Source organism: Dendrobium catenatum, unplaced genomic scaffold (genome assembly GCF_001605985.2).
Source record: "Dendrobium catenatum unplaced genomic scaffold, ASM160598v2 original_scaffold_71536, whole genome shotgun sequence".
Classification (NCBI taxonomy): Eukaryota; Viridiplantae; Streptophyta; class Magnoliopsida; order Asparagales; family Orchidaceae; genus Dendrobium; species Dendrobium catenatum.
The window spans coordinates 985,184-997,405 of NW_021389983.1; the positions used below are offsets into that span (position 1 = coordinate 985,184).

The 12,222-nt window shown below is 32.1% G+C and overlaps 1 protein-coding gene across 3 annotated transcripts in view; it reads left to right on the plus strand.

Moving 5' to 3' along the window:
- Positions 1 to 4,765: 4,765 nt before the first annotated feature.
- The window catches only part of LOC110108953 (digestive organ expansion factor homolog), a 90,374-nt gene continuing 82,917 nt past the window's right edge, over positions 4,766 to 12,222 (plus strand). The window contains exons 1-3 of one of the 3 annotated variants that reach the window (XM_028691811.1): positions 4,766 to 5,147; positions 5,280 to 5,357; positions 6,363 to 6,423. In XM_028691811.1, coding sequence (XP_028547644.1) covers positions 6,365 to 6,423 — 59 coding nt within the window. In that variant the 5' untranslated portion in view covers positions 4,766 to 5,147; positions 5,280 to 5,357; positions 6,363 to 6,364. Of the gene's footprint in view, positions 5,358 to 6,362; positions 6,424 to 12,222 lie in introns of all 3 variants that reach the window. The other 2 variants (XM_020839820.2, XM_028691812.1) reach the window with 2 other exon arrangements.

The window sequence follows — 12,222 nt, forward strand, 5'->3', positions numbered from 1 at the left end:
GGCATGTATTGCCCACAAGACTTTAGGACTGTGATCATCTTCACTAGTCATGCGCTTACAATAATATGTCATTTAAACAAGTTCCAAACTCTAATACCAATATAACCCAATGGTCGTTGGAAGGAGTCCCAAAACTAACATAATGAATACGAACCTGCAAGGCTGCAAAACTCAAAAGGGTATACTATTCTTCATTACCTTCTCTCAACATTTAAAAAATGTATATATAAGTTTATTAACATTTTGAAAACTTATATATGAGTTCACTGTCAAGATGCATGTTCACACCTTACTAAAAAAAGGCTCTAAAAGTCGAAAAACATAAATTTTGCACTAATATAACAATAAGACAAAGAAGAATAGTGGGAAACAAAAATAAATTGACATGATAGGAAAGGTAAACTATTCCTTTCTTCTTATTTTTTTTTTTGACAAAAATAATCCAAAGCTATCACAATATCATCATCTAAGATATATGGAAAATAATATGCAAGAAATAAAAGTGTGAGAAATAAAAATATAAAATAAATAGGAACAAGCACACCAAATATTTTATAGTTGTCTGGTTAAATCTTGACCTACGTTCACTCTCTCGAGTCCTCATCTTCGAGTATTGCACTAAATCTTTAGTGACACTCCTTTAACTCCCACAACAAGGTGAAGAAGCCTTTACAGAATCACTTCCACCCTTTAACATTGCGGCTATGAACCTGAATCCTTTCCACCCTTCTAGTGAGATTGAGAACTTGGAATCATTTCTCACTCATTGTGAGGTAGATAATTTGGAATATTTTTCAGCACTCTTCTGGTAAGACAGAACATGGAATCATTTTTACCCTCCTGGTGAGGCAGAGAACCTGACGATCTTCGACCTTGAAAACTTTCTTTTCGGAGCAACCCAGAAGATCAACAAAAACACTTGAAGGAATCAAGGTAGAAACTTGCTTGGGGCAACCGCGTGAATCCCCTCACACAACTTTTCCCTCTCACGCAGCTTCTCCTTTCTCAAACTCAAAGACCTCTCAAGCACTCTTATAGAAATATCTCAATAATCAAGTACTTCTTCAAAGTCTAATAAGAGAGATTAAATACGAGGCTTTCAGAAAACCATAAATTTTCAATTCTACCATTTTTGCTCAAATAGTACAATATGGGATCACACAATACATAGTAAAACAATTTTAAATCTCATCGTAAGCGGCACACAACATTGCATAGCGGTACATTGTGGTACACAACAGTACACATCATCAAAATGAATAAAATATCACATAAATGAAAGAGAAAAAATGTATAATAATTATATCTAAGCGAATAAATAAATTTCCAAAAATTATCATTTCACATAAAAAATTACATAATTAATTTACAGAAGCATGCATTTTCGTGGCATTCAGCATATAAATTTTTTAAGAATACATTATAAGTGAATGTGTGTGAAACATCAGAAAAAAACACATAAATCATTGCTACCCAATTTATAAATTTCTCGTTGTAGTATTTAAACTTGTTTGAGACTTGATATGCATTGAAGGTGAACACAATTATGTTGTATTTGTCTTTACGACAAATTTCTTTGTTGACAAACTAAGCTCAGCAAAACATATGTTTCCTCATAATAAACATTAAAAATCATGAGGCAAGTAAAATATACATTATTCTTATTTTTCTTCTTATCCAATGGCTCTGCAGAGAATGTGAAGTCCTCCAAATCAATCTCCAACTTCATCGATTATTTCTTGTTTTTTTTCTCAACATGCACCAACAATTTTTTTCCGCAAAAATCCTAAATATTTGAGAGCTTTCATGGGTCTTTTTTGTTTTAAAACGTAAAAACTAAGCGGGTTGCTGCGATTTCAAACTTTTACAGTTAGGTTGGGTCGGATCATTGGGTCTTAAGAAATCTCTGTGTCTTAATTTAATTAGAGTCTGGATGTAGAGCTACGTCCAGAGTTCGCACAAAATAATTTCTCATTTGTTTTATGTTCCTTGCAAACCCTAATTAATTATTTATTATTTACATTATATTAATTCAACTAATTAAATTAATACATAATTTAGGGCTGTTTGGCATCTAGTAAGATTTAGCCACTTAGGATTTAGTAAATCTTATAAATCCTGGATTTAGTAAATCTTAGGGGTTGTTTGGCAACAAGTGGGATTTAACTTTAGTAGGATTTAGTAAATCCTGTAAATCTAGATTTAGTAAATCTGAAATGTGTTAAATCCTGAAAACTGTTTGGTATGTCAAATGCTAAATCCTGTTAAATTCTGAGAAACTGTTTGGTTCATATTTCAAGATTTATGATAGTTAGGGATTTAAATGTGAAGAAAATAATTATAAATAAATGTATAATTAAAATAATTTTAATGTTTAGAGATTCATACGACATATATGTTCAAATTACTTCATTAACTATTAATATATAACATTATAATTATATATATATATATAGTAATATAAAATAAGTATATATATATCATATATATAATTCTTAGCGTAATTGAAGCTAATTATATAATATCTAAATTACTATTCTATCACAATTAAGTTAAATCAGATAATTTATTATGCACTAACTATCACAATTAATTATTTAATGTAGTTTACTATTTTATTAATAATGTTAAATTATATAAATTAAGTTAATTCAATAATTAAGCATATATGGCGTCCTAGATTTGCTTCTCATCTCTCTGTTTCATTCCTTGCTGCTGTCCAGGACTTCATTGTTCAGGATGGTGTGATAATTGCACGATGTCGCTTCTTTCGATCCTGGCTATGCGAACTGTTCGCTCCTTCTTACGACTTTCCGCTCCTGTTCCGATGAAGTTACGTACATTGTGATCGGAAGCAGGAACAGGACGTCGCTAGCTGTGAAGGTGCTTTCCTTTCGCTGCGCATTTATTCGGCTTAAATCCCATTAAATGCCACCGAACCGAGGGATTTTAGTAAATCCGGGATTTAAGCCGTAAATTCCTAAATTCGGGATTTATGAAATCCCTGGGATTTGAATCGTGTGCACAAGAAAGACCGTTTGGTCTGGATTTAGCGTAAACTCGACTTAAATCCCAACATACGAATCAGGATACGCCAAACAGTCTCTTTAGGAGCCTGTTAAACTTTCCATAAAACATTCGACAACTTAAGTGATAAATGTTATTAAATCTTTCGTGAAACTAATTTGTCAGTGTATTATATAAGGATTTCAGGGGATTGTGTTTGATATAAATTATAATATGTTATATTTTAGTTTTATTAAATTTTCTTCTTAAAGTATTGGATGTAAGTTTTTAATAGTCTGATGTCTTGAGTTAACGATCAAATGAAATTTGGTAGAAAGTAGTAGTCAGTTATAGGGGGCGACTTTAATCAGGTTGCATCCTAACTAAAATTCATTAATTTATTATTGTTATTTAATTTTTGAAATGATTTAAATTTACTTTTTTTGGAAATATGATTGAAATGTACTTTAGTTTTCACATTAGGCACGGTAATATTCACTACTCAAATCGATGACAGTTTTGCAAGTACAAAGTGAATAATCAACAAGAATATTATGTTATTATTTAATATATTTATTTATATATTTAATAATTTAATATAATTATAAATTAGTTAGGATATTTATTGTTTGTAATTACTGATTATTTGACTAAGTTAGATTAGCTAAATAATTTATATAAATAATTATAATATAATTATTAATTATATTTAAAATTTACATTAATAGAATATTCTTAGATTATATTAATGTAGCTTAAACGTAAGACACTAGGGCTTTTTTTTCAATTTTTTTCCGTCGTTGCTGTTTGTCCCTAAGCTTCCGCCGGTGTAATATTTGCAACGAGTGGCTTATTCGGCTCCTTCGTTTGTGTTCGACTTAGCTCCTTCGATCGAGTTATATAGGACGGGAGCCGCTCGCTCATAACGGGGCTGTTTTGGCAACAAGTTGCGATTTAATAAATCCTGTATAATTCGATTTAAGTAAAGTCCGAAATGTTGTTGAATCGCTAAAACTGTTTTGCTGTTTAAATGTTAAATTCTTGTAGAATCTGGAGAAAACTTTTGGTAACATATATCAGGATTTATGGCGGTTAGGGATTTAAGTTTAAATGAGATATTTATGAAATTAAGATCATTGCATAAAACATAATAAAATTAATTACAAACTAACATGGACCAAAATGAGAGTTGAAATATTAAATAAGCTAATTATATTAATATTTAATTACTAATTATATCATTAATTAATCAATTAAGTTAAATTAGATAATTAATTTATGCACTAATTCTACTATTAATTATTTAATTAATTAACTTAATTATTATTTGTTTAAATTATATAAATTAAGTTAATCCATAATAACTTTGAGGCGTTTAATTTTAAAGGAGATATTTATGAAATTAAGATTATTGCATAAAACATAATAAAACCAATTTTAGGTCATATAAAGTGATCGAAAATTCAATACAAAGATAATTACAAACTAACATGGACCAAAATGAAAGTTTAAATATTAAATAAGCTAATTATATTAATATTTAATTACTAATTATATCATTAATTAATCAATTAAGTTAAATTAGATAATTAATTTATGCACTAATTATACTATTAATTATTTAATTAAATAACTTAATTATTATTGGTTTAAATTATATAAATTAAGTTAATCGATAATAAGTTTGAGGCGTCTAGGTTTAAATTATATAAATTAAGTTAATCGATAATAAGTTTGAGGCGTCTAGGTTTGTATTTCATCTTTTCTTTTCGTCGTTGCTGTTCGGCTTCGTTGATTCGCAGAAGGTGTACGGATTGCGCGCGTCGCTACTTCGGTTCCTTCGTGGCTGTTCGACTTCGCTCCTTCGACGACTTTCCCTTCTTGTCGGATCGGAAGTTAGGACATTTTGATCGGAAGCAAGAACAGGAGCTCGCTGGCTGTGAAGTTAACTTTCTCCCTTTCGCGCGCTTCTAATGTTAAATCTCGTTAAATCCACCGAACCGAGGGATTTAGTAAATCCGGGATTTAAGCCGTAAATCCTAAATCCGGGATTTAACGCGCGCACAAAAACCGTTTGGCTGGATTTAGCGTAAATCCGACTTAAATCCCACGATAAATTCGATACCAAACAGCCCCTGAAGGTAACTTTCTCCTTTCGCGCGCTTCTTCGGCCAAATCCCGTAAATCCGCCGAACTGCAGGATTTAGTAAATCCGGGATTTACGGCAAAAGGAGGGAAACGGAGGATTGATTTTTCTGCTGACATGTACCCAGACGATGCAGCTCGCAAGAGAGGTAGGTCTGATGCCGCAAATGGGAATGACAACGTTCCCAGTCCCAAGAGATCGAAAGGTGAGGCACCTTTTTTTTGCCTGAAGTGAGTGTTTTTCTTTTGTTCTATTTGTGTGTGACTGTGTTGGGTCTGCTGATTAGTTAGGCTTTCTATGGTTTTGAGGTTTTTGGTTAATGATCCCCCGCTCTTATTGGTTTTTTTGGCTCTTTTATTGTGCGTTGAGATTGATTAGGTTCATGCTATGATATGAAGTGCTTGTTTTGTCATATTTGGTGCATTTTTTCTTCTTAAGCTTTGAAGGAATAACAATGTGTTTAAATTCTGAATACGTTGTTTAGATAGTAATGCTCTAATTCTTTTTTCTTTGTGCTTTATCGTTGATATGCACCTTCATGCATGATTAAACAATGACAAGGGGGCAATAAATTGTTTATAGATCATAATCATCACATAATAAGTTGATGTGGATGACTATTTTGGCTTATTCATCACAATTATGAAGCGCTGCTAAGTAATGCTATTGTTGTTTTTATAATAATAAATTTCTTTTGTCGGCTACAAGCAAAACAAAACTGAATAAGTTTTGAAAAGGTCAGAAGCTTATGTTGTTTGACATTACTTTGTTTTTTTATATTCAAATTAATTAGTATTTTGATGTGTAAGCTTTTGGTTTGCAATGTTGTGTGTCTGGCAGGGTAACCTCTGGTTCAACCTATAAACATCTGATAATAAAAAAGACTAGGTCATGCCTAGCTCTAAACCACTTCATCTCTTCGCTAAAGTTGGAATCCTATTTTGTTAATGGTTATATATATTTCTATTTTTCCTAAATTTATGAACTAGGCTTTCTATTATCCTTAATATGCTAGTCTCAAGCTGGTACTTTTATCATATCTTAATTAGAGTCTATGATGTATTCATATTATGAATTTTGTTCTTTTTTAATCAGCAAGATTGCCTCATTGTGATATTTGTTAATGCAAGTTATTATGTTTTTTTGAATCATCAAGATCAATTATTAGTGAACCTTTAACTGATAACATAAGATTAATTTCATGCAACAGAAATGGAGTCCAATCAATCTGGTTTAGGAAGTGAATTGAAGCCATGCAGCAAGTTTTTCAGGTTCTAATCTTAACCTTTGCAAGATAAATATGAAAAGCTGAACTTGTTTTTTTTTTTTAATATTTACAATTTAACCATGAAAGTTTTCGTAATTTTAGTTAAATACATTGTTTTCTAAACTAATGAATTGGTGATCTAAGCTTGTGATCCAGGTTTTGAATAAATCAAGATAAAAATTTTTGTACAGTGTAATTTGGGCACAAACAATATCCGACATGGATTTAACTGGTACAAGCTCATGTGAAACTAAGGAATCATAGAGCCAATGGAAATAAAAACTGCTTCATAGAAAATGAGATGGTCATAATCTTTTGAATTTTTTGGGGATTGCATCAACTGAATCTTTTTCATCATAGTTTGAATATTCTTTCTCTCATATATTTTCAAACAAAATTAGATTTCCTAAGGCCATGCATACGTTTGGTAAAGGTTCCCTTTTATAAGTAAGGTATATGCTAGTAATTGTAAGCATTGAAAGGAATTGTGGATACATTTCTTGATTAAATTTTCAATTGTGAACGAATATTTGAGCCTTGAAGGAAAGCTTTCTATCAAGTTTCATGCTTGTTCAATAAGCTTGTAATATTTGTTAGTCTTGCTATGTTTTTGCAAATCTCAATGCATTGTTATTGTTTGATAAAACTTAACTTTGATTTTTTTAAAATAGTAAACAATTTTAATAAAAAAAATTGTAATCATCAACATGACATGATTTTTCTCCCAAAAGTGACGGTTTCTTTTTTGAACACATGATATATGATAGATTTGATAATCTATTCCTGAAAGCAACAGACAAATTCAAGAAAAACCCTTTGCGCAATAAGTAACATTGAACATTGTTTACCAGCTGATGTAGGGTATTGTTTGTGTGAGAAAGAAATTTTGTTTGCTATTATTTTTTCTGAGGGTTCTTTTTTTATTCCACTGCTGTTGGTTCATCCATATAGTTATTTTGGCGTAGTCATTATCGTCTTTATGCTATTTTGAGCTACATCTTTCTCATCTTGTCATTTTCATCATGACTGCTGTTTATTCTATTGGAATTAGTTTTATTCTTTTGCATTTTACTCTCAGAAATTTTAAAAAGTTCATAATGTTGTAATTCTAGTATAGTGCATTCAATTTGTGAACAATTTATCAAAAAAATATAATTAATTTGCCTAGACTTCCTTTGATTCATTAATACTTGAAGAATGCATGTTTGGGGATTTAAGTCATTGTGCCTTCCTTACGAGGCAGAAACTCTTATGCTATCCAAGATTAGTGAGTTAATATTTCTTATTACACTAGGGTAGAATATTTTTTGTAGAGCTCATTCTTATGCTCTTATGATACATCCTTTATTTATTTTTTTGGTATTACAAAATTAATAGATATTTCATTTAGAAATTAATAAAAACAAATTGGAGTTTGTCAATCCTTCTCTAAGCCAATGAGGGGACTGCCATCTTGGTCCAATGACCAAGGTAAAGTATGTGTTGACAATGCAGATGGTGGTCAATAGAGGCCAAAAGGTAAAAAAAATGAACAACTAGATTGAGAGATGTGTGGAAATTGAAGAGTTTGGGAGAGTAGAGAGGGATTATAGTGGTTGTCATAATATTGTGTTCCTTGCTAAGCCCGAACATTGTATTCAACCAATGTCTCTTAGGCCAAGTTAATAAAACCCCACCATTATCATAAATTAGGTTCAAGTAAGTTATCAAGTAATTAAATCAACTTGCCGCAGAGTTGATGAAGCTAAAGAGGTAAGATGATCTTGTTAATGTACTTGCCAATTCATGTTATTAAAGCTACTCGACACAACTATTCAATATTCAACCCCAAAATCAATTAAATTCAACACATCAGTCGCTATCGAAGTTGCCCAAGCAACCAAAGTTGCCCACCAACTCAAATTAAAGTCTCTAGAGATTTCATCACTATAAGCTTCATTTTCAAAGAACTCTCATAATTTCTTTGTACCTTTATAAGACACAAGTTAGCTAGTTTTATTCATTTTACAAAAGCATTTATTAAGCATTGCTATGTAATTTTGCTTGCATGTGAGTTTTTTTTAGTATTTTCCTATTTAGTTGGAGCTATTACTTGTGTTCAAACACAAGGTGGTTTGACCAAGTATTTTCCTATTTCAGTTGAATTACATCAAGGATCAGCCTTAAGCCCATATCTTTTTGCTTCAGTCATGGATGTTCTCACTTGACATTTGCAAGAGGATGTACCTTGGTGTATGCTTTTGCTGATAATATTCTTCTTATTGATAAGACTAAAGAGGGAGTTGAAGGTAAACTTGAATTATGGAGGTCAACATTAGAGTCTAATGGTGTTCGCTTGAGTAGATCTAAAATTGAATATATGGAGTGTAATTTTAGTAGTAATAGACGTAGTGAGGGGATTGTGACTTTGGAAGGCGATCAAGTCATTAATAAGAGTACACATTTTAGATATCTTGGATATATTGTTCAAAGTGATTGTGAAATAGACAAGGATATTATTAGCATAATTCAAGTTGGATGCTTGAAGTGGAGGAATGCATCGGGCTTATTGTGTGATAGAAAATTCTCCTCAAACTTAAGGGAAAGTTCTATAAGATGGTGGTGAGACCTACAATGCTTTATAGTGCTGAATGTTGGCTATTAAAAGAGAAGCATAATACTAAGTTAAGTGTTGCAGAGATGAGGATGCTCAGTTGGATGAGTGGCTTTACCCTTAGAGATAGGAATCGAAATGAGCATATGCATGAAAATGTTGGAGTAGCATCAATGGAAGATAAGATTAGAGAGAGCCGCCTTAGATGATTTGGTCACATAAAATGGGGCTTTCTGATGACCCGGTTAGGAAAGTAGAGGTATTAGATTTGACTTATGTTAAGAAATATAAAGGTAGACCTAAAAAGACTTGGTTAAAAAAAATATTAGAAAAGATCATTCTTTATTAGATTTAAATGAGAATTTGATTTTTAATAGGACACAATGGAGAAAAAGGATTCATGTAGCCGACCCCACGTAGTGGAAGAAGGCTTGATGTTGTTGTTGTTGTTGTGAAACCTTGAGCCAAGCTTATAAATAAGGGACCAAGAGATGAGCTTGACACATTAGGTTTGACAAAGCCAATTTGCATCCCCACTAGAAAAATTAGTTGCAATATCAATTCTAGATGTAGAAAAAAATATTTGATAAGATTATAATAGGTTTTAATAAATAGCGATTGGGTCATGACAAGGACATTCCCTCTCAGGAGTAAATATCTCAAATGACTCACTTGGGACTAGCAGAGGAACTTGCCTAAGGAGAACGGCGGACATCACTCACCCACATCCGTCAAGGAGCTCACCCAATGCATGGCAACTAAGGAGTTCCTTGCCGAGCAAACATATCACCACTCATCTTAGTCATATCCTCCTCCTTCGAACTCGATAGACTTTGTGCTAGGAATGTTCCTACCCTAGAGACTCCACACTTCATTCAACTATTATTATCAGGCTCGAGGACTCTTCCCTGCAAAAATCTCTGCTCACCTTTCTCAACAAGGCGACTTCAAGCTTCCTACGCTAGTCTTTGACCAATTAGGACGACCTTCTAACCACAAGTCCATCCCCTCTTTTGACTCTACCTGAGCCTACTCGCCTCTCTCGAGCTCGCCTACCGACAGACAACTCCCCTAATCGTTGACTTCATCATCCTACTATCAATCAGGAGGCGACATGTAATTAGCGTGTAGCATTGTAAGGGTATTCTGTATAGCTTGCATTTTATTTTTCTTTGTATAACCTTTCTTGTAGCCATCAAAACCTTATAAATAAGGGTGGAGAAGAACCTTTTTGAAAATTTTTGCATATCTCTTGAGCCTCTCTTGTATTCTTGATTGAGATAGTAGAAATTCTGCTAGCCTACTTTCTTCTTTTTTCTCTTTGCACTCTCCATTCTCACTAATAGGTTCTTAACTCATTAGGCATATATGTTAGTACAGTCGGGTATCATCCACTAGTCTAATTTAGATTCAACAATAAGCCCTTCAACTAGCAATATCATCCACCATCAAACTATTCTTACATAGAAAATAATGAGTTGCATTGTATCTCTCAATCGATGTGATGAGTAGGCTGAACTCTCTCCTTAGGAAAGTTCTTCATATCTAGGAGAATCAATATTGACCATCTGATCAAAAGATATGTTCAACATTAATGGTGAGATTAATTATTATTTCATGCTTTATTAGCGATCAAGCATAATATTAAGTTAAAGGATGCAGAGATGAGAATGCTCAGATGGATGAGTGGCTTTACTCTTAGAGACAGGACATAAAACGAGCATATACATGAAAAGGTTGTAGTAGCTACAAAGGTAGATTAGAATAGAGAGAGTCTCCTTAGATAGCTTGGTCACATAAAACGGCGGCCTTCCGATGACCCGGTTAGGAGAATAGATGTATTAGTAAGATTTGGCCTATGTTAAGAAAGGCAGAGGTAGACCTATAAAGTCTTGGTTAGAAAATATTAGAAATGACCTATCTTTATTAGATGTAAATGAGAATTTGACTCTTAACATGACACAATAGAGAAAAAAAATTCATGTAGCTGACCACACGTAGTTGTATAAAGTCTCGATGTTGTTGTTGTTGTTTTATTAGTGATTGATGAGTCAAGAAACATTTTGTTTTTTTAATTTGTTTGGATTTCTCAAATTTTAAATAGTTTTTTATTTTTATTTAGTGTTCTCTTTGCAATCACCTTTTAGGATTTTTTTTCTATAAATAAAACTCTAAGACTTAATATGATATAATTAAGAATATAAAAGAAAATTTCCTACATATTCATCTATTTTCACCTTCCTCTCTTTATGCCTCCCCTCATGAAAATTCCTTTATTCTAACCCTATTCAGATATCCCTCTATCTCCCCTATCAAATCTTTTACATTTCTCTCATTGCCTCCCTCTCTTGCATAAATTTTCATTCTCATTGATTCTCTCTAACATTGCTACAGGACGGGAAGCACCAGAGAAAAACTAGAAACTGTGTCCTCCACTATGAATTCAAAACGACTTGTTGCAGATATTTAGAAATCAAGAAGCCCATTTCTTAATTTTCTAAATATAAAACCTTAAATATTAAAAAATATTAAATAAAAATTAAATTCAATTGACTTTAAACTTTTTGAGAATAATCTTTTTGCCGTCCATAACCTATGGTTTTAATCTTATAAGATTTGGAGTTTATTTGACTAATAAAATTTATCAAATCCTAATTCTAGATTAAATAGATTTTTTTAATTTACCTATAATTTTATAAAATTCATAATAAATCAAATAAAATCCTAATAGATTTAAACTGAAATATCATAAACTCTTATTAAATTGTAACATTAGAGAAAAAAATAGGTTGACATTATTTTGAATTCTTAAGAATTATCATTAATTACTAGCCTTCAAAGTCTTTAAAATCCATAGATATCTACTTTAAATAACAAGTTTTTATTTCACCTTTCATTAATTCCAGTGATAGAAGCCCTTCCATAAATTCTACTTTCATAATTATTTAGGGATGTAGATGAAATCTGATTTTTTACTGACATATTAAGCAGCAGAAGATTTGGATGCTAGATAATGGCTGGAGTAGGAACTAGGAACTAATTCCAGCGATAGCAATCCAACGAGAAAGGAAAAGGCACTTGCCATATTAGCGGAACGCAAACAAGAAGTGAGGTTGTAATGGGGGGATTTCAAAAATCAAGAAGCCGTCTGTTCTTGAGAAGGGTGGCAATTGCTACAGTATAGTGGGAAACAATGGCAATGGTGGGAAC